The sequence below is a fragment of the Rutidosis leptorrhynchoides genome, chromosome 9, assembly GCF_046630445.1.
Source record: "Rutidosis leptorrhynchoides isolate AG116_Rl617_1_P2 chromosome 9, CSIRO_AGI_Rlap_v1, whole genome shotgun sequence".
Classification (NCBI taxonomy): domain Eukaryota; kingdom Viridiplantae; phylum Streptophyta; class Magnoliopsida; order Asterales; family Asteraceae; genus Rutidosis; species Rutidosis leptorrhynchoides.
The window spans coordinates 342,117,299-342,141,751 of NC_092341.1; the positions used below are offsets into that span (position 1 = coordinate 342,117,299).

General features: G+C 33.0%; 1 protein-coding gene across 6 annotated transcripts; it reads right to left on the reverse strand.

Annotated features, from left to right (window-relative positions):
- Positions 1 to 6,775: 6,775 nt before the first annotated feature.
- On the reverse strand, positions 6,776 to 10,178 carry LOC139867231 (uncharacterized). 6 transcript variants are annotated; one of them, XR_011765787.1, is made up of 6 exons: positions 9,798 to 10,178; positions 9,475 to 9,554; positions 8,738 to 8,790; positions 8,445 to 8,506; positions 7,421 to 7,826; positions 6,776 to 6,967 (listed from the first exon to the last, which is right to left on the reverse strand). XR_011765787.1 is itself a non-coding variant. In XM_071855568.1 (5 exons), exons 1-5 carry the CDS (start codon positions 9,978 to 9,980, stop codon positions 6,953 to 6,955), a joined length of 393 nt encoding a protein of 130 aa, XP_071711669.1. In that variant the 5' UTR covers positions 9,981 to 10,178; the 3' UTR covers positions 6,776 to 6,952. The 6 variants fall into 6 exon arrangements, 3 of the variants coding, with proteins under 3 accessions (XP_071711669.1, XP_071711668.1, XP_071711667.1); XR_011765786.1 differs by having other exon boundaries at positions 8,738 to 8,793; XR_011765788.1 differs by having other exon boundaries at positions 8,738 to 8,810.
- Between the last annotated feature and the right edge of the window lie 14,275 nt (positions 10,179 to 24,453).

Here is a 24,453-nt window from a genome sequence, read left to right on the forward strand (position 1 = left end):
GGCGCGGCCTGCCTTGTCGCGGCGCGACACAACACATAAAATTTTTATCTCCTTAACCCAACTTCTGTTTTGAACCTTAGTTCATTGCCGCGGCGCGGAGCCCTTGGCCGCGGCGCGACATAACACTGGTCCGGGTGCCTGACCTGCAACATTTTACTTAAACCAACTTTTGCACATTTCATCATTCTCAAACACATTTAAAACAGCATAATTCATCCACCAACATAAAGATTCAGTTTCTAATATCTTAGACCATCCATAAACAACATTTAGACTTCAAAACATGTTTTCATACTCCAACCATCATTAGGTCCCAAGTTTGACAACAACAAACATGACTCATACCAAAACACTAGGCGTTGATAAGCGGTAACCATGGAGCGTGTTTACAATAAGGGACTTGCAATACCACTTACTCTAATGCCAATGCTCCTCAAGTGCTTCACACGGGTTCCTTACCTTCACGATGGACTTTAGTACCTTGCTTAATTGAATTTCCTTGATCACTTGAAATCTCTTTTCCTTGATTAGCACCTTGACTTTTAGAGTTTAAGAACCCTAATTGTGCACAAAGAGAGTGAAATTGGAAGATTAGAGCTTGCTAAAGTGATTAGGGTGTCTTAGATTTCACTAATTCAAGATTGCATGAGTTTAATTTTAACAATTGATGGATCCTCCTCTTCCCTTTGCAAATGTCGACACTCACAAGAACTCCAGGAAGGTTTTCTGTATTTTTTGCACTTAATAATTTATTTTTCCAGCATTTTAATCCCTTTTATATAAAATAACTTTGGCTTATTAGCAATTTCTACCCTCCCCACCACAACTATGGTTAGAGAAGTCCTTATTCTTAACTTTTCACCCTTAGTCCTTCCTAACTTAACCAATAAACTTAACTTTTATCCATTTAACATAAAATAACCTTTACCATTTAATTTCTTAGCAATAAAAAAATTTACATAAAATAATACCTTAAATATTTGGGATGTTACAGAATTGTGTAGCAGAAAGAGCAACTGAAGTTCAATAATAATAACATAAATATCTTCTTGCAGCCATACTTTCCACCAAAGATCGTAGCGGAAAATATCTGAAAGTAGCATGCGTTGTACTTATATGCAACTTGTAATTTAGGTCATGCCTTTTTATGTAAAGAAGCAGCATATCTTGACCTGCATACAAATCAATCTTATAAATCACGTGGAGCGGTTGTGTTGTGTTTGGTATATTCTAGCAGTAAGTTAGGTGTATGTTAATAGGATACAATTAATCAAACATCAATAAAAACTGTCAGCAATGGCCACACTATAGTAATCCTTTATGTACAGCTTATTTAAAAGAGACCGAGACTTATTTCCAATTTTGAGTACGACAATCTGAATCCCTTTGAGGCCTTCCAAGAGTTTGAAATACTTTAAACACTACGCATGTAAAAGGCTACTATGATTGCAAATGTTTATTCTTGGCAATTTGCGTAGCAATTTTTTTTTTTATACACACACCCATTCAAACCCTAAGCAAACATATAGTTAAACACAGAATCGCAATGCACAACATGGTACGTATAAAGAACAAACCCTAATGTGAAATTTCTTAGTAGATGGCAAAGAACCCTCTATAATATGGTTTACCCTTTTTTAGGAAGCATTAGAACATAAACAAATAAGCATATCCTTCACTCGACAATGACACTATTAGTAAAAAATCAGTTGAACAACTACAACTGCCAAAAGAACATCAACTCATAAAAGCTAACTGCGATAACAAACATCATAACTTAAACTCAATTCTTAGTACCTTCACACAGAAAAAGACACCAAATAGAATGCATTCACCAGCTGAAACTCAATTGTATAAAGAGCTGCAACAAATTAATAACATGTAGTTACTAATAGAAAATTACAGTAACCATATAACTGACCTGGTATGAACCATTCATATGGATATTTGTCCTTCAAAAATGCAATGAAACGCTTGTCTTTCATATGAAATATACGGGTCAATACATCAGGTCTGTCTGCAGCAGCAGTAAAAGGGTACGAAACCGGAGACTCTGCACGATTACAATCTCGGAACGTCTTTGTAGCAGCAAACCAAAAGATCCATTGTAACTCAGAGAAGACTTTCTTTGACATTTTGAAGCTGCCATTAGGCTGTGTGACACTGTTGCAGCATTCATATATGATAACACAAATTGCATTCAAGTGAACTATCATAAAAACACAACACATATAACATTTTTTACTGTAATCTTATGACAATAAACAAATTGGTGTAGCATAGAGAAAAAACATTACATTCAAACAAATTTATTTGGAAAATACACTTCCAACAAAAAAAAACTTGAAGCAAAACAATGACAAAATGACATTTAATCACACTAATCACATACTGAAATCATTCTCAAATATTCTATACTCAATACAATAACTCTTAGTACCTTTACCTGCCTAATTTACCTCCTACAGGTTTTTTAACCCAATCATACATTAAAAGATTGATATCATGTTAAAACAGGTTGTAAGCATCCGAGATACATATTGTTGACTTAAATATAGGAGGGATAGATGCTTACTCTGAACTCAATATAGTGAGGCATTTGAGCAGCACATCAAGAGCAAAATAATCCGAAGTACCAATGTCTGTTCTGTACCACATTATCAAATATCATGAATATGTTTTCCCAGCAAAAAAATAATGGCAGCGATAAAATAGCATTATGTCAAATATCATACCAAATCCGTCAATAGATTGTATTCCATCCATGTATCGTCTTATGGTGTTTAATAAGATGCATATTAATAGTATTACATGAATGGATGAAGATTGTGCAACTAATATTTGCCGTATCTTTTATTTAAGGTAATACACATTAGAAAATATTTTGGTGTTCAAAATCATTAACTTCATAACATTAACTTCATTCTAAAACGTTGGTCAAAAACTCCAAAAGCAAAATACCTTTGAATAAAACAGAAAAGAAACAAATAAATCGTACCACCTTAGGCGTCTTTATCAACGGAGTTAAAGCGTCTGTATCTGGTCTGCAAATACCGTGAGCAACTTATTTAAATCATTATTTTTTAGAAAACATATAAATATAAATACTTCAATACATATTTTTGACTAAAAAAAATAGTATACCTGGAGAGCTATGACAACCTTATGATGAATTTTTTTCTGGACTTTACGATGAATACATAAATGATAAAACGCAAAAAACATGGTAATAAAATTGCAGGCTCAGTTTTGTACCAATAATAACTCTAGTTGTTAAACAAACTTCTTATAACAACAGTTTTAGACAAACATGTGTACTAAAAAATCGGGCTCAGTTATGTCGGTAAGTTCTATCAACAGAACACGGTCCACCATGGCTGCAACCTATAGGTTGCCTCGCCACAACATGGCTGCACCCTGTAGGTTGCCTTGCCAATATATGGCTGCTACCTATAGGCTGCCCCGCCAATATTCAAAGTGCATGAGATGTTTATCATCATAGCCCTTTCGTTTATATGAAAAAATGAAATGGGGTTCCAAAAACCCTAGGAGGTATAAATAGGTAAGTGGAAAAAGCACACAAAATGACCAAAATACCTTCAAAAAATTAAGTGAAATGACAGGCCAGTCCAAAGGGAACAGTAATTCCCACAACATCAAGTAGGCAACTTTCACAATTAGTATATAGAGGAAATAATTTGGACTCAGGCATGTACAGAAGCTAATCGAAAAATAATGAGTTGCCATGGCTGCAACATATGTTGCCCCGCCAAGTTGCAAACCCATTTATTATGAATGTAATGGTTAGCTCCTACATGTTCATCATCATGGTCCAAGCATCATCATGTCTGCAATTTATATCCTGCAAACATGTGTTTCAACGACAATGACTATGATCAGCCATACTCACAACACATATGTTAGATCACCAAAGCTGCAACACGTATGTTGTCGTGCCAAACATAATCCTGTCAGGAGAGAATACATATCATTTTAATATCATAGATATGCTACATAACTTACTAAAATCTCATTATTTTTTATAGGCAACAACAAAACATACAGAACACCATAGCAACAGCATAGCAACAGCATAACAACATAGCAACAGTATGAAAGCGTCTACAATTCTCATTGGATAAAGTACAACACCATAGCAACAGCAGTACAGATAGCAACCCATAATTGTTGATTTTTTTTTCATCAAATAAACATCAACAATAACCTTAAATCAATTTTCATTATGTTTTAAGAATTCATTTTGAAGAGTAAAACTTAAACATCATCAAGAATAGAGAGTTACCTTAATAAACCCAGGACAACAGCCATCCGAACGACCAAAATCAAGACCAACGATTGTCGTAAAAGGGTCAAAATCAAGTATTATAACCATTAATTAGCAAGATATAATAATACCTAAAGCCACAAAGGAAGGTAGAAATTACCCATCGGAGGTGTTAATAACAGAGCTAAAAACCGTCACCGATAACATCGCAAAACCAAAATACGGGGGCAGAAACCACACCAACACCATGACCACCGCTAGAAATCAACCGTCGGGGACGTTAGGAGACGGCCACCGAGGAGCGGAGATGACAGGCAATCGTAACCATCGTCGATGACAGCGCGAGAGAACATCGGGGAGGTAGCTGAATGAATGAAATAAAAGAAAATGAGTCGGGTAAGGGGAGGTTCTGGGTACTAATTTTAGTTACTGTTAACGCACCATATTTACCAATCAAATTTTGACCCCAATTACCACAATTTATATATATATATATAAATATGAAGTTTCCAAGATTTTATTATGGTGAATTGGTGATTGGTGAAAAAAGGAAGTAAGGCTAGTTGTGGGCTTTTTATATAAAGGCTCTGTACCATCTGAAATAATTAGGCTACAAATCGGTTTTGTAAACCCAAGATATAGTAAAAGGATTATCACTAAAATGCCCATTTTTCCTCCCTTTTTTGACTCAGAACCTATAAAAAAACAAATTTGACAATTTGCCAGCGCAAGGCGCAAGGGCGCAAGGTGCCTGTTTTGCGACCTTGCTTCCCGGTGGACGCAAGGACGCAAGGTGCCTCTTGCGACCTTGCTTCCCGGGGACGCAAGGACGCAAGGTGCCTCTTGCTCCTGCCTGATGTCATAATCAATGTTTTCTTTCAGACATTTAATCAAACACCTTACGTGCATATATTCTTTTAGTGATAACTAGTGACGATGTATATGCTTCGTGTCAAAATGCTCATGGAAACTTTATTGATACGAGTCCTGTAATTACCTGCAATTAGAATGTAACAAAACAATTCATTGATGCATGCCTGTTAAGATTATATAACTTATTAAGAATATTAGACAACAACATAAATTAAAAAATGAAATTAATAAGAAGATTTTTTTTACTTTTAACTTCGTTGGTGGTTGTTTCTTTTTCCAGTTTGAATGACGTGAACTAGACAAGAGTTATTTAGCTGACCATATATAGCACTTTAGTAACATGTTTCATGTTTCAAGAAGTGTGGTACGTTCAAAAAATGCACGTAAGGTGTTTGATGAAATATCTGAAAGAAAACATTGATCATGCAGGAGCAAGAGGAACCTTGCGTCCTTGCGTCCCTGGGAAGCAAGGTCGCAAGAGGCGCCTTGCGTCCTTGCGTCCACCGGGAAGCAAGGTCGCAAAACAGGCACCTTGCGCGGGCAAATTGTCAAATTTGTTTTTTTATGGGTTCTGAGTCGAAAAAGGGAAGAAAAATGGGCATTTTAGTGATAACCCCTATAGTAAATCTGTATGTGATCCACATATGCCCATAATAGTATTGGGCAACAATTCTATTCAATAATTTAAAGTTGTAAACCCAAAACGGTAAAATTAACACGGTCTTATAAAATTGAAAATCGCATAATGAATAAATGAAATTCATATGGTCACAGAGTCAAGCGAATATATATAGTTAAATATTGGTAGGAGTGATATAGTTATATGTAGCAATTATATGCATCATAAGTTATATACTTAGTCATCAATATATACTACTAACACTTTAACAAAGTGTAATTATATGCGCAATTCACCCGGTACCAGGTCTCGCGCTCGGGAGCTTGATTACCCGAGGTTTTACCTTCTATGAGGGAGTCAATGTGCTCGTTCATAGTAAGGGTTTCCTCGCTTACCCAAAAAATATATATATATACTAGAAAATAGATCGGGCCGCGCGTTGCTGCGGCTACTTTCTGGTTTGTTGATTTTTGTATGATACTTAATTTGTTCCATTTACATTCTTTTGTTCTTTACATTCGCTCTCTTTCTTGATGTTTGATTGGTGTTGGAGGATTGGTGTCGATTGATCTTCAGTCTTTTTGGTCTTTGTTTGTAGTACCATTTTGTTTTGCGCCTTCAAGATGTTTTGGACGCAACCGATGTGCTTTGTTTAATGAGTTTGTTAGTAATTGTACTGATTCTATAATCATAGTTAAGGATGAATGACATAGTTTATTTCGCCAAATATATGTTTCCCTAAACGTATTCCGTAATGATAGTAAAGGGTGAATGACATTATGTAATGATAAAGATTCTGCAAATGGGGTGTATGTTTTTGTGGTGTTTGTAGTGTTACCTTTCATTGTTAAGCCTTTTAGTTGGTTGAATGATTTGAATTCAAAGTAGTGTTTGTGGGTATCCTACTGCATGTATGCTTTTGAATTACATTTGCAACCCAAATATCAGAGAAGTTGAGTTTGCGATTGTTTGGTACTTTGGTCCCATTTTTTGGTGAGCTCACATATGAAATTTGAGATTCTGTACGCCGAGTTTGGTTTTTGTCCTTCTAATTCACGTTGGCTTGAATAGCATTCACTTGGGGTGCATTGATAAGCCATGATCACTTCATTGTGCAAAATAACTGGAAAGCAAACACATTACTTTTTAAGTAGCTCTAACTTTCAAAGCAACCTTCAAAGTGTGACTTGCTGCGTATTAGATATACATGAACATGATCATTAATAAAGAAGGCAATGAAATCCATTGTAACATACACAACAATATAAGCATGCATATAACATCAAAAGGCTCAATCATTGGCGATCCCCGTCGTCACAAACAACCGACGAACCGGAAACAGGAGGCCCAACACGTCGCTTTTTAACCAAATAAAACAATAAAACATAGGCCAAGTATTTAGAGCTTATCAATTGTTAGAGCTGATAAGTAGATGCCATTTGATAATTAAACAAAAAATATGTCAATCCTATATTATAGCTTAATGGTAAATGTCAAATGGGATCAACTCAGATCCATATTTAAGCAAAAGTAATACATAATCAGCTCTGACTAAAACCATAACTATACCTAGAATAAAACACAAAATACCTAGAATAAGGGATTAAACCACATAACTATACGTAGAATAAAAATCATCATACCTGATTCTGATTTTCTAGATGGCAATAGTGCAGCAATAACTTTGAATTAACATGTCCAGAATTTTCCTTTTCTAAAAAAAGATTATTTAAGACTTGATCTAGCAACATCGAAATATAACTCAATGGCTTATTGTCCAAACTCCACCCAAAGATATTCTAAAATTCTAGCTTTATTCTGTGCAACGTTTTGGACAGCTGTAAAAAAACTGAATTTGCACAATAGGCCAACCAAAAGTAACTTGCTGCAGTAAAATAAATGCATACAAAATATAATGCAAAGTAAACTATTTACAGAGATTATATACTTCAAGATACAGGTCCAACTGAGTACGTGCGATCATGGGTCAAAACGTTTATGAAAACCATAATCCTGGAAGTTTAGAACAACATCCAACTTTAACGGATCCTATATAAAACATACATTGTCACATTTTGTTAGATATAAGTCAAAGATGGTCGGATTTAAACATCTAAAACCATGAAGAATATTTTCTGAATCACCATAGATATATGAAGACGAATAAATGTGTACATTCCGAAAAATATGCTCCACATTTCAGTGACAATAATCTCTATGAGTTACTGAGTAATAAGTTGGATTCTATTACTTCATGGTTCTTTATCAATTTATGGAGTTTAGAGTAACCGTAACAATAGAACATAGCCTACAAATATGGCATTTCCACATATTAAATTCCGAAATGAATTCGATAAAAACTTATTGACTTCCAGTTCTACTATCCTATAATTATAGTATGAATCAAAAAATCCAACTAATTCTAAAACCCAAGTCTATCAACATATTCAAAACCAAGTCTAACCAAGAAATCCTAAACGGATATATAATAGAAAAATTAAAAGCAACGCACAATGTATCATGTATAACGAAACAAAAAGAAGCTCTGAAAATCGTCTAACTAACAAATCCTAAACAGATATATCATACAGAAATTAAAGGAATGCGCAATGTATCATGTATAACAGAAACAAAGATAAGCCCTAAAAATCCAAATAAGTAAAATACCTGCAGTTGCGGCAGAAACGGAGAATCCAACGTCGCTAAAAACACCGAAATGCAGGCGACAACTGGAAAAAAAGCAGCGTTTCTGTTTAGGGAAGCTGTTCAAATCGTTATTTCGATTGCTGTTTTTAGAATCCCGGATTTGTACTAATAGATCATGTTATATCATATTCCGGTTACGTCTACCATCACTACTGATAATACAGATACAATTAAGTCATTCTACCTATTTTCACTCAGGCACTATGACAAATACTTATATGCATCATATATATATACAACAAAAGCATAAATACCTTGAATCTGAATCTTGAGATGCGAAATCAAACTGCTCCAGCTACTGGTACTGCTGCTATTGTTGAACAGCAACTTTCTCATTACCATGTTGCAAACCCAACAAATTACAGTCAAATATAGTGAAGCAACAGCGGGAATAACCAATTGTGTTCGAATTTGCAGAAAACTAAGAATATACAATCAACAACACACTCAAACAACCACATCAATTGACAAAATAACACATAAAAAACTACAATACGGGCAAAAATATAAAAAACCAACACAACCTCAAAATCTATATTGAATGATAAGATTATCTGAAAAAACGCGGAAATTAACGAATAAACTGAAAAACATAGCCAATGTCAGCAATTGAGACATAATGCATCGACAAAAAAAGAGACGAAAAACAGTAACAAATATATTGTGAGAAAGGAAATAATTATATATATAATGGAATTTTAGGAGTATATACATAATAATAACAATAATAAAGTGTTTGATATCTAAAAAAGGTGTCAATACATTCGAGTGGTAAGTTACCTCTTTAGTCAGAACACCGAATCAACGGCAGTACGTATAAGATGACGAACAATAAGATCGTAATTGAGGTTGGTGTTTATTTGTGTAGATTAGCTTTTATAATAACAATAATATAGTTATAGTACAGAACAAAGCAACTACATCTAACTTAGAGTAATAAAATTATAATTAGAAACCGAAAAATACAACATTAAAAAATCAGAAACCCTACCTTAGAAGCTTGAGCAAGTTCATCAATATATGCAGAAGACCGATGATCTCCATGTCCTTCACATCACTCTTCTGTATTACCTGAATAACCAATCAAAATCTTTTCAATAAGGGGTTTGAAATAGAAAGACAGAGTTACCGATTAGAATACAAATGAGAATGTATTAGTACCATTTGGCTCAAGGTTCTAATGATTCTAAACGTGTGTTTGAAATTGAAATAAAAACCAAATAACATTAGAAACTCAATAAACTGATTTCATATAAACCACCACACACCTATCAAATACAAAAAACAGAGAAAACTAAAATCAACATTACAAACCGTAAGAAACACCTCAGGCGTTGTAAAGTGTGACGGGTGGTGGGAGGTGGTGACCGCGGTGAGCTTTTTCAGCAGCAGTCCGACAATAGTGGATGGTGACGGGTGGTAGCGATTGTGTTCAGCTAAAGCCACCACACACAGTGACGATACAATTTTTAGCCCTAATTTTGAGCGATTGTGCATCTTCTGATTTTATTACTGTATAACATTATGAACCCTAATTTTGAGCGAGTAGAAGTAGAAGATAGCGTGGTGTTATTGCTGCCGATTCAGTTTCGTCTTCGTCATCGTCATCTGGACATGAAACAACTAAATTGGAGGCTGAATATGGTGATGATAAGGGGTGTGTGTGTGTGTGTGTATGATGATGAGTTTCAGCTGTGGTGGGTGAAAAAGGGTGAAGAAGGCAAAGAGGGTGGAGGCTGGAAGAATAAAGGTGAGGTTAAATAAAACAAATGGGAAGGTGAAAAAGTTAAAGGGTAAGAAGCATTATAATAGTGAAGTAATTGTTTTTAGACAATAGAGTTGTAGTAAGGGGATGATTCTAACACACTCTTTTTTCATCCTCACACATTTATTTTAACCTTTTACTCTTCTAATAATACTCTATTTCTTTAAATTGGAGGTAAATCAGTTTTGGATCTGAAACTTCTGTTCTTGTTTCCTTAATCGTTCATATCCAACAGAACAACAACAACAATCATTCAGGTCTACGACGGCGGTTGCTACGGCGGTTGTTGAAGCTGCTATTCCCCATCTTGTTACGGCGGCACAAACAACGAGTAATACTCCATCTGCTTCTTCTCCCCAATTTTATCAATTCATGATTCCCAAAATGTATTTTCTAATGAAGAATCGAAGATGACTATATGTTGAAGAATCGAGCACCGTCAACGGCGAATTTATTCGTGGTGGTGCTCTCTTTTTATACATCAACTGCCACGACCAATGGTTGATTTTGATGAGTGGGTTTTTGTTGATATAAAATGAGGAATGTAAGCTTGCATTTTGATGAGTGGGTTATTGGGTTGTTATCTTTAATCTTTAAATACATATATATGAGACTGTATTTTTATTAAAGTGACGTGAATTTAGTTGATGAATCTAGTAATTTTAATTTGGTTTTAATTTTAGAGTTTTAAAAAGGTTTTGATTTGGGGAAGATGAAGATAGGCGTTGAAGTTTCTCAAATGAAAGACAAATCACAGGGATCATATCAGCAATTTTGTCCAAATAAAAAGATAAAAGGACGTTTTTGTCCTCATGTGTGTGGCGTGTGACTGGAGTTAACGGTAATTTTTAACGTCTGTCGGCAATAGGGACTAAATCAGCAACATTGACAAACCATTGGGACCAAATCCATCAAAAAAAGTATAGGGACGAAACTAGGATTTTAGTACAAACTACAGGAACCATTTCAGCGATTTTGTCTAAGAATTATAACTGCAAAACAATAAAACTTCAAAACAGTATTTTTTTAATTAAAACTAAAGTTGAGCCAGTCACAATGTGCATGACATTCAGGTCACCTTGTTTCATATATAGAATAAAAGAAGAATATTAGGATTATCTTTTGATAGCTTTAAATGTAGAAATTAGAAGGATGCATGCAACAACTAATTTTTGGAATATGAAGTTTCCAAAATTTCATATTGGTTGAAAAAAGAAACAATATAAGGTATACTAGTGAAATGACCCGTGAAATCACGGGTTTGTTTAAACGATACAGTTTAATAATATGTTTTAGGTATTAAGTGAATGTAAATGCTAAACTCATTTAGTTTAATAACCCGTAGAACCATAGATTTCGACTAAGAAACTTGGTCAGTATATATGAACTACATTTATTCTCCCACCACCTTGTTCCAATTTTCATCACAATTATTATTTTTTTGTCATAAAAGCTACATTACAACATTTTATTGGGATATGTATTTCGCATACATATGTAACGTAATTAATCCCGTAAAGATAACCCCGTTTTGAATAATAATAATATATAATATAATAATAATAAAGTTTGCTCTAAAATTGAGTATTTTAACATGTTAATAATTTTATTTAATATAATTAATTATTTTAATGACATCATCAAGTTAGTTACTATAAATACAATTTTTTTTAATTATAAAATATTTAGGATTAATGACATCATCTAAGTGACCTAGATTTTTTTCTTTTTATTTTTGATTTTTTCTTAACAAAGGAATTAGTTTAATAATGACATCATCATTTTAGCATTTTAATAGAAACTATAGATAGATAGAAGAATAGATAGATGCCCGTATGATTATTTTGAATCAATCGGTTTGTTTGTGAGCTTTATATGTTAGAAAACTATAAACAGATTGCAGTGATTGGGCTACCTATGGGTCTTGTAAACCCATCACAAATATGTATGTGATCCTCTTAAGCCCATAATAGTATATGGCCACAACTACATTATGTAAAGTTGTAACCCGAAACACTAAAAATATTACGATTGTCTAAAGAAATGGAAATCATGTAATAAATAAAGCAAAATTGGTCAAAATGTCTTCATTTTCGAAAGTGTTTAACAATATGCCCTAAAAAAATCGTAATTGCAAAATTGTTCCATGATCATGCACGGTACCTGCAAGTCCGTGTGTGGTGCTTGTTACAGAGATCTTCATCGAGACAACCTAATTTATGGCGGAACAAGCACCAAGCACCATACGCCGTGCATGGTGGTAGCTACACTGGAACTAAAGTTTGAATGGTCGTATCTTTTGACTCGTACTCCGATTTAGTCACCTTTATTTTTAAAATCGTGTATATTCGAGATGTATCCGTTGGAAACAACCATAAGTGGTTCGTCCCAATATTGTTCGAAATTAACTACAACATTTATTGGACTTGATTCTTTTTGTAAAAAACACAACGTTAAATAATACAACATGCTACAAAGGGGATGAGTCGACGGTAAACATTTCTAAATTCAAATTTTTATAACTATTTCACAAATTTCGATAATCCTTAAATCAATTAGATCTTGCCATTTGAACTACTATAATCAGCTCAACCACTATCAATAAGACTACGGAAAACTTCTAAGTATATATTTGAATATTAGGTTAGAATTCAGTCCAGTTGTAGGTCAACAAGAACTCTAATGATGTGCATTTCGTCATGTACGTAACTATTTTCATAAATTACCTTATTTGGAACTCATGTGCAAGCGTGTGGCTGCTAAAATAAGGATTTGAAATCATTTGGCATTGGTTTTGTATAAACGCTATGCAAGGTGACTTTCGTCACGGACTATGGGGACAGACAACTAAAAATGACCAAGTCTACACACTCCCTAGTTATTTGCACATCAGTATGTTGGTAATGGCGAACGTGGATGCTGACTGTACATGATAATTGTCGATGTTGTAGAAGGTTGGCGGTTACTAGTGACACCTAAACCATTCACCTATAAATACTGCTCGATGGCTGGAGTTAATCATTATTTACATCACACAGAAACTCTCTCAACTCATTCACTATGCACACTTAACAAATTACAAGAACGCAATAACCTATAACCACCCTTTTCGAAATCAACATTTCATATAGGGTTATTCACGGTTCTCGACCGGAGTGTTAAGAGTATTCCACCAGACATTGCAGTCGAGTTATATTTGGCTCGATCATTTGGCGTTATCCGCGTGATTACCCATTTTTAAACAACCAAAAATGGCAGAACACTCGAACAAAACCACACCACCCACTGCATCCATCGTCGAATACAAGCCACTTCACTATCACCAGTGGTAGTTCCACCACATTCACCCCTTGAGGTGCATTTGGTGATCACATGCAGGGTCACATGCTTAACTTTGAAGATGGCTCCACAGGATTTAAGACACCTGGAAGCAAGCAGTGCTACCATTGAAGGTGGTATTGGGTCAGGTTCAAGCCCTCCTGGCTCTCAACCTGAAGGATCTATGAAAATCTATTAAAACTGATCTCACCCGCTGAAGGGCAAAAGATGCTGGCAGGGCCGTATCTGTGACGACCCGAAAATTTCCGACCAAATTTAAACTTAATCTTTATATGATTTCGACACGATAAGCAAAGTCTGTAAGGTTGAGTCTCAAAAATGTTGAACTATGTTATGAATTCATTTGACCTTCGACTATTCCCGACGATTCACGAACCACTATCTGTAAATAAATACATATATATTTAAATATATATATAAATTTGAAATAGAAACTTATATGATTTAATTCATTTGTGTAAATAAAATAATATATGATATTACTATAAATCTTTATATATATATATATATATAAAGTATATTGAATATATATATATATATATATATATATATATATATATATATATATATATATATATATATATATATATATATAATTTAGAATTTATTTAATAAATGCTCGTAGCGCTCGTTTGTCATTTTGATAGTTATTAATCAAGTTAGAAACGAACTTATGTGATTTTAAAATAAACGGTGATCCGAAAATGGGTTTTATAAATTATAGACTTAGTAAAAATGTATTTAGGAGCTATTTGTTAAATTTTAAAACTTTTTATATTTTACTTAGGGTTGGGAGTGAATAATTAATGTAATTTTTATTTCATAATTAATGAGAAAATTTTATACCATAATGACCAAAATAAATAAATAAAGTTAATTTAAAAATATGAAATTTTTCTGAACACTTTTATCCGCCCCTAATTAACACCGGAGCACGATATAATATTCCATTAAAAAGTGTCGGTAGGGGACTGTTGTTTGAGAGCACGTTTCTTATTCTTCAATTATTAGTACATTATTTATATTAATATTAATTGATTATTATTAAACATATAAGAATATGAGATGTATATATATATATATATATATATATATATATATATATACATACATATATATATATATATATATATATATATATATATATATATATATATATATATATATATATATATATATATATATATATATATATATATATATATATATATATATATATATATATATATATGGCTTTCTGTAAAATTGATCAACCAACAAAACCTCACCCTCACTACCACTTTGGTCGATCTCCATCACCACCACTCCGGTACCCATTCTCTCCACCATCAAAACACTCCGACCACAGCCATATGCCACAACCACCATACTAACCACTCTCGAACATCACCTTCACGATACCCATATCACCTTTGATCTCGCTATTTTCTTGTTCGATTGACAACACCACCAAGAACCCCCATCAATCCTTGTTATTTTCAAGCAGTCCCAAACCATCATCAACCTCACACTCTCCCTCTCTCTCTTCTTTCTCTCTCTGAATCTCAATTGTAAACTACCGAAACCACCATACGTGATTCTTTCAACTAGTTCATGTTTCTATTTTGCAACCAGTCGAAACTAATCACCATGATTAATAACCACCACAGTTGTTTCCTCTTTTCTGTTCTACACCGCCATCACCACATCTTCCTCTTTCCCTCTCTCCCTCTCATGTTCTTTTCGGTTTCCTGCCTTGTTACTGTACAACGTGTATGATGAAGATGGTGAAATGAAACTTTAGAGATGGAGATGCATAAAATATGATGGTGATACGATGGTGTTACATCGGGCAAAATAATGATGGTGATGTTCTTTTGATAGTGAGCTAGACGATGATGATCAAGGTTATGATTATAATTATGTTATGATTATAATTATGTTATGATTATGATTTATGACGATGTTGTATTGATTTTGATTAACGATGATGATGGTTACGGATGATGGTGGCGATAATGAAAGTTGATGATGATGAAATTATGAGATGAACTGTGATCGTGATTATAATTGAATGTTGATTGAACAAATGATTAGATGATACGTGAATTAAGGAAGGTGATATGATTTTGATGATGATGGAAATAATAGGGTAATATGATTACTGATGATTTTGGTCTTAAGTTTAAGTGAAAAAGCAAACAGATTCTTACATGTTATATGACTAAAACTGCGAGTTATTTCAAGGAAGTAATGAGCGGTTCAATGGTTTTGAGTGTTTGTGGGTGAGCGAGAGGTCTCGGGTTCGAGTCCCGTCTGGAGCATTCTTTTTAGGCAAAGCTTTAAGGGTATACACAATTACTATTATTATTATTATTATTATTATTATTATTATTATTATTATTATTATTATTATTATTATTATTATTATTATTATTATTATTATTATTATTATTATTATTATGTGTATCATTAATTATTGCTATGATTATGATTATTATTATTACGATTGTTAGAATTATAATTATCATTACTAATTTCATATTTATATTTATAAGTATTAAAGACGTTATTATTATTAGTATATTTTTTATGTATTATTAAAATTATTATTAATCTTAGCATTTAGGTATTATTATTATTATTAAGATTATGCTTACTAATGTTATCATTATTTTTAATGAATATTAATATCATTTTTAAACATTAGTATTATTAACATATTTATAAATAATATTACTAAACTTTTCATTTAAAAACTGTTATTATCATTATTATAAGATTTATTAATAAAACTATCATTAATATTATTATTATGAGAATCATTAATATTATTATCATTATCATTAATACTAGTTGATATGTGCGAGGTGTAGTACGAAATAGATTATATTTTACTACGAAATACTATTAAATACGATACAATTTTACACAAGTTATTTATTTATTTATTGAATGAGATATACCTAAACCTTGCTACAACACTTATAGGCAGTGTACCTAATCGTAGAGTAGTGTAGTTTTTAATAAGTCCGGTTCGTTCCACAGGGAGCTAGCTGAGTTTAACGCTATATATGTTTTAAACTATATTTGTATATAAATATATTTATATAAGTAGTATTATTATTATTATTATTATAAAAGGGGGTTTTTATCGTTTAGTGATCGGTTTGTCGATTTTATGTCTTAAGTCACAATTAAAAACTAATGTAAAATATTAAATATAAATACAACTTAATTTAAAGCGTAAAGTAACTGATGATAAATAAAAGTGCGATAAATAAAAGTGCAATAATTTAAATTACGATAAATAAAATGACGGTAAATAAAAGTACAATGAGATATAAATTAAAGGAATTATGCTTATTTAAACTTCCGTAATCATGATGTTTGACGTGTTGATTTTAATTTATTACCATGGGTTAATTGTCCTTTTTCCTGGATTATTCGATATGTCCATCTGGTTTTGTCCATAATAGTCCATCGGTCATAATTATAAAGTGCGAGAGTCTTCGCCAAATTAACCTTATACCCGAAGTCAAATATTCCAACTAATTGGGGACTTAAACTGTAACAAGGTCTTAATACTTTGTTTAATGAATACACCAGGTTATCGACTGCGTGTAATCCAAGGTTTTAATACTTTATTAACAATTACACCAATTACCCTTGAATGTAATCCACCCCTGTTTTAATGAGTCCAGAGACTATTAATCCATCCCCATGTCCGGTCAAATGAATAATTATTAGTATTTATAGATATCCCGCCCACCGTACCCAGTCAAGCGTATGTGGTTATATATAAACACGTCAAATTATAAATCTCTATATTAAATCAACGAGATATCATTTAATTAATATAAAGCCCATTAATAGCCCATAGTCCAATTTCCACAAGTGTCGGTCTTTTGTCCAAACCCCAATTATGGTCCAAAGCCCAATAACCCCGTCTTAATATTTAGTTCAACATCACGATTACTTCAGCTTAAATAAACATAATAATAATTTAGCTACGAGACATTAATTTAAAAAGGTTGAACATAACTTACAATGAGTATTAATCTTGTAGTGCTACACGGATCGAATTTTGACTTACAAACTTAAAACATTCGTCACTATAACCTTATTATTATTATTAAAGTAATATTAAAATTATAATTAAAATATAAATATAAATATAAACTGAGAGAAGAGATTGAAGATGGTGTACTCCTCTCGTCCGAATTCGATTGCTATTTATAGGACCTGGCCAGATATTTCACTCCATGCGATCGCATGGAGTTTCTTCTTCATGGCCATGCGATCGCATGGCCTCCTGGGACAGCTCACAATGCTTTGTCTTCTTGTTTTGCCGACACATTTAAATATAAATATATAATATATATAATTTTATATAATTATATATATATATATATATATATATATATTATATTATATTCATGTGGATAGTTGAATTGTAATTTTAGGTCCGTTGTGTCAAACGTTGATACTCGGCTTATGTCCCGGTTTCGGATTTTCGAACGTCCTTTCGTACGATTTAATATCTTGTACTTTGCGTTTTGTGGCTTGTACTCTTGTAATTTTTAGACGTTTCTCACCAATAATTTGAACCACTTGGATTGTACTTTGTACTTTTTAGCTTTTTGATCGTTTGCGTCTTAAAATCGTCGAATCTGTCTTTTGTCTTCACCTTTTATTATTTAAACGAATATCACTTGTAAATAGAACAATTGCAACTAAAAGCTTGTCTTTCTTGAAGGATAATGCTATGAAATATATGTTTGTTTTTAGCATTATCAAATATTCTCACACTTGAGCGTTGCTTGTCCTCAAGTAATATAGAACTTGAATAAAAACTTTACTAGAATCACTTCTTTATTCTTCACACTTTGTACATCAGTGATTTTAATACGGCGATATGAACAATGATGGTAACGATGTGGTTTACAGTCCCACATGACTATAAAAATTTAGATCCTTTAGGAAATTAAATCTTTATGAAAACATTTGATCTTTTGAAAATTCAATCTAGCTTTTACCCTAGATAAGTTTTCCGGAATAACCCTTCACCGGTGTTTGCAAAATGTTTTTATGGATTTTGTGGGTTTCAGATTTGAAAATTTTAGCTCAAAACTTGCGGTTTTGTGTCACCCACTTGCTAACCTTGTATTGGGAAAGCAACACGTCCAGTATACTTTCTCCGTATATTACCTTTCGGTAAACTACCGTCCGGTTGTAAAGGAAAGCGTTGAACAAGCAACTGTTAAGGCAATGTCTAATGACATGCTTTTGATTATGGTCTATATTGTGTCGGATGCAATTACTATCCTTTGTAGGAGCAATAGTAAAGATCACCCTATAGTTTTTCGGTCTGGCACAAGGTCCTGTCTTTGACCATGCTATACAACCACCGTTCTTACGGTTGACACCCGATTTGGTTCAGGTGACCTAATGAATTTCGGTAAATTCTTAGGATTTTACGTTTAATGGTAATGAACGCATTGAAAATAGGTTTTCAGAAAACAAATCGGTTTGTATTTTAATCAAAATATTTTATCGTTCAAGCTCGAGTTTAGATATCATCAAATTCCATGAGTTTGTAATTCTCAATCTTTAAAGTCAATCTCAAGGATTGAGTAATATCAGGTTTAAAAGCTGATTTTTGATCTTTAAGGAGATTATCCTTTCTGGGGATCTGATTCATTAGTCTTATAAGCTAATTTGCACGGTGCCCCCCATTGTACGAGACAGATCCTCTCATGGTTAGGATAAGTCTGACCACTTGACGACCCCGTTTGATGCTGAGGTCCGTAGATTTCCAGCTGATTTTCGAGAAAACTTTTCAAGGTTTTTCGTAGACTCTACAACTGGTCTGGACGACAACTTCCTGACCTAAATCAAGAAGCGCATTTCTTTTTCTTGGAAGACTTTACTTCCTTTTATATTTCATTTATATTACAATAAACTGGTAAAACTGATTAATATTGTCCAAAAGTATCTTTAATTATTTGTACAAAAATATGTGATATATGTTTTAAATAACTTGGTAAATATTTCCCACACTTGGCTTTTATTTTTCTTTCTATGCCTTTTTATTCTCTTCTATTCCATTTTAAATGAATTCAAGCGTTTTGGGTTGTTTCTCAATTTATGTCCTTTCCGAGGTAACAATAATTTCGGTGTTAACACCTAGTTTTATTGTTCATAAATATGTATAAACATGATTTTGAGTTCATTTAGTTGAAAAAATTTTAAAAATTTTACTAGAAGTGGGTAGTCAGTATATAAGACTAGGGCTGTTATTTATTATCAGAGAGCACTAGATTCTAATACAACTACTGCTTTACTAGTAAAGTTTAACGGTGGCTATTAACCCAAGTGTATAAGTCAAATTTTTTAAAACCGAAAGAATTTAATCCTTTCCCACACTTAAGATCTTACAATGCCCTCATTTGCAAGAAATCAGTAACAATTTAAATTATTGAGGGTAATTAGCATAGAAAAATGATTAAATTTTACCAAAGTTTACAAACATATTGTTGTTTGTTTGAATGATAAATGGTGCACTTCGTTTGTTCATTCCTGCAGTTGTTATTTTACATATATTTTGCATCTTGTCGTCAAAATTAGTTGCTTTTGCTGAACTTAATGCCAGTCTTTGAAAATGCGCTGTTTTACCCTGTTGTGTACATGAGATAAAATACATACAATACAAATATAAACATGCATGGTATTTTGAAATGGGACTTAATATCCCACTTTCAAATTACAAAAATGAAATATTAGTACAAAATAAAAAAAATGTTAAACATTAAATAAAAGTATCAAAATGTTAAATGTTTAACATAAATAGATAAAAATAATAAAAGATAAGAAATCACCAATGGAACACTATTGATTTGGATAGGGATTCCAGTTCATATCATCGCTTGGGTTCCATGGTTGGTGATAGGTGTCCTGGTAGGCTTGATTGGGGTCGTACAGGTCAAAGTGTGGTCGCATGTCAGGCTGATGTGGTGAATAGTAAGCAAGTCGAGTTGGGATGTAGCTATGTGGTACCTGATATGATAGCTGGCTCATTATTTGGTGCTGATGAACTTGCCAGCTATCGTGTTGGCGTCGCCTGGATTGCTCATACTCATTTGCAGCTCTCCACTGCTCATACTGATGATGCCTAGCCTGATTATTCATTTCTACCTCATCTACATACTGGAAGACATCAGTATAACTATCCCTAATGACATCCCTAATGTCATCTTCTTCCTTCATCTCCTCATCCGAACCCCTCTCTACCTGTGGATGGGTGCCCTGATATGGTATTGGCATATTATGCCTCCGTTTTAGTACCTTTGCACCCTAATAAACCTGCAAGCCTATGCTCTCGGCTTGTTCCTCAATCTCTACCATCGGACCCCCATGCTCTTTATCTACACCTAAGTACTATTCAATGAGAGTAACAAAAATACCTCCCCTTATAATACTTCCTGCTTGCATACCCTCAACCACATTAGATAAATAGTGGCCTACGCAATAAGGAATGTTAACAAAGCTCCTCGGGTCTCGAATACACTTAAGATAGAATAGATCGTTTAGGGTCATTTTCTCTTTGTTTCTACCCTGTTGTGTAATCGAGTTCGCTAGGAATCTATGTATTATCCGGAGCTTTGCTCTATCAATATCTAAGTAGGAGTGTCTTCTACCTCGCGTAAATTCCCTAAATCTTGACATACGCCTCCATATGGCGTTAGCGTCAAAACTCCTATCTACTCTTTCACCTTCAGTAATTAAACTATTACAATCAGGTGTAATAATCTCAACAGGGGTGTAGATTAATAAAGCTCTAGCCATGTCCAACATGGACATTCTGTACATTGTACCTCCTAAAAGAAATCTAATAAAACTTTTATCTCCTATCATAGTAACTTCATTATTTAACTCTATAGTGCTAAGCAATTCAACACACCATTCTCTATATATAGTTCTACGTGTAGTAAATAAGCGGATCCAATCGTTAAATGTAGAGCTACCATACCTCTGGACTAGTAAATCCCTAACCGGTTCGACTAGGTGAACCACTTCCAAAGGCTCCCAATCGATTACCCGAGGCATTTCAATATTTTTGTGGTAAAGAATGTGCATGTTCTTTTGAAATTTCGGGTATTCTATCCAACAACGATCGAATCTTAGGTTGGGATGTAACTGTTGGTCATCGATAAGTAGGTGCATAATCCTCGGGTGAGGCTAAAATTGACGATAATGAGTGTAAAACAGTGGTTCCGCCACATAATATAGCATGTGTTTATCATTATGTTGTTGTTGTTCAGGTCGTGGTTCCGGTTGTGGTTCTTGATCAGGTTCTTGTTCAGGTTCTTGTTCATGTTGTCTAGAAGATGATGCACCGTCCGTATCTGTATTTCTCTGCAAAACACATTAAACACAAAATTTGTGTATCTAAATATGCATTAGTGTTAGCAAAATAACAAATTAAAACAATTAGAATAACATGTTTAATCCATATTAAACTTATACTTATTTTCATATTTTTATCAATTCTACAATTTTTCAAATAAGTATATATGAAAAGGTATACAAAGTTCATAAGCATTCAACTCAAATAACATGTTAAAATAACCATTACTAGCAATTAAACAAGTTTCAAATGGCATTTATATCAATTTAATCAAGTTCATGAATTTTAGACTTAAAAAGTCCACTTTGATGCTCAAAAATCATGTTTAGGATCAAAGTTTGGATCATTTAGCTACCTAAACATGTTACACTACTTAATTTAGCAATAATTCATAATAAAAATCGGCCATAACCTGTTTATATCAAAAAGCCCCAAATTGCTCAAGAACACAAACCCTAGATTTCTAAAAAATTTTAAGTTTAAGGCTTCAAATCATGACAAATAGCATCAATCTAGGTTATACAAGCATAATATACTAACAATTTAACTCTAATTAAGCTAGGAATCATCAAAATTAAATTAGGACAATTAATTATAATTATCACGAAAATTAGGAAATTCAGGAGTTTAGGGGTGAAATTTCTACCTTTTTGCTTCCCCATCTGAAGAAAGGCATGATTATAGCGGATTGTAGTGACAAATTTGGTGAATTTTGATGAAAAAATGATGATTTTAGGGGTGTTTTTTAGAGTGTTTTCGTATTTGTGTGTGTGGGTGTTATGAGACAGAGAGCAGCTCATGCATTTTATCTATATGAGCAGATCAGGGTGCCCATGCGATCGCAATGGTTTCCCTTGCAATCGCCATGCGATCGCATGGGGTGTTTTTTTTTATATAAATCTTTAACTAATAAAATTAATTAATTAATTAATTTTAAAATTTTGTGTTCCTTGATATTTAGAATGAGGTCGTTTCGGTACGTTTACCTAGTTCGTCCCCCGGCAAAATTTTAAAATTTTCAATTTCAAAGCGATTGTTTTAAAAGCAAATATTTTTTGGGTTTTTTTTTAAATATTTTTGGCATACTTTAGATCAATAAGATTAAAAATAATGATAATAAAATTTCTCATCCCGCCCTCGGGTAAAGCAATTTCGGTTCCACAACCTAGTCTTCAACTCACGACGAATATTAAAAATCATATTTTTAACTTAATGAAATAAAGTACATTTTTATTTTTAAATTCACACCAAACTTAAATTTAAAATGCATAAAATTTCATATAAATATTAATAATATTTATAAACATTAATTTTACAATCTTACATTTGGAAATAATATAGTTATATATTAATTTTTAAAAACAAGGGAAAAATAAAATAAAAATCTCTTTGGTCTTTTATCCCACTTTAATCAATCAAATATTAACAAAAATATACGTCCCTCTTTTGGGTAAAGTAATTTCGGCTATATTACCTAGTTTTACTCCTGACGAATTTCTGAAATATTTTGGATTGATTGATTAAAGATATTTATACATTATGAATAAACGGTAAATTTAGCAGTGATGCATTAAATTTTTGTATGATATCAATAATTTCGGTTTCGCATACCAAATTTTATTGAATATCAATTTAATACTTTATAGCGAACGATTCAGCGTTTATTATCAAAAGGTTAAAAGCAATAAATAAAAACAAATAAAAACTGTACATACTTACCTGTGAGAAAGAATTCTCAGAGACCTGCTTTAGCCGACTCATAGGAGAGTCGTTCGATTTGGTTTTCCATAGCTACATAGGCGTAACCTCGATTTTTCAATAACTTTTCTTCTAAACATATGAATGGTCCTTCTCTGCATAGAGTAACGAATTCAGAATTGGAATGTGTTTGATTGTTCGAACATTTACCTTCTATGACCATTTTCCGCATTTATGACATCTTTCAAGGTGTCGTGCTCTTCTTTTTGTTGCGGATTTTGATTTTCCTTTGCCAAAATGTGTCTTATGATGATCTTTCCTGAGTTCTTTCCTTACTTCGTCCATTTTTCCTCTTATGAATGATACCAGTTCATTCGGGAAGATGTTATTATTACGTTTAGTAATCATAGCGTGTAGTAGTAGACCATGGTTCAAATCAAAGGAATTCTTCATCTCGTAAAACCTAAAAGAAATAAAAATTCAGAATAGAGGGAGAAGACTAGTTCTTTAGGGTCTGCTAGGGAAAGACCATTCGGATTCCATTCTCGAGAACTACACGAAAACAGAAAATCTAACTCTAGACAGCATTATATTATCCTTTAAAACATTTGAATCTCCCAACACTTAGTTAGCTGTGGTGTCGAAATTGTGATTAACTTCATTATTAATTTCAATTGGAACATCAACAACTTGCATATCTCTGACTTTTGCTTCAAGCCATTTGTTGATTTCCTCTGTAACATTCACAAATTCAATTAACATCGCATTTTCTTTAGGAG

Coding starts and splice junctions, on each gene's coding strand:
- LOC139867231 (XM_071855566.1), bottom strand. CDS start 9,980: ATGCACAATCGCTCAAAATTAGGGCTAAAAATTGTATCGTCACTGTGT. Junction 9,555..9,797: donor CGCCTGAGGTGTTTCTTACG/GTTTGTAATGTT, acceptor TTGGTTATTCAG/GTAATACAGAAGAGTGATGT. Junction 8,507..8,737: donor TCTCAAGATTCAGATTCAAG/GTATTTATGCTT, acceptor CTTTTTTTCCAG/TTGTCGCCTGCATTTCGGTG.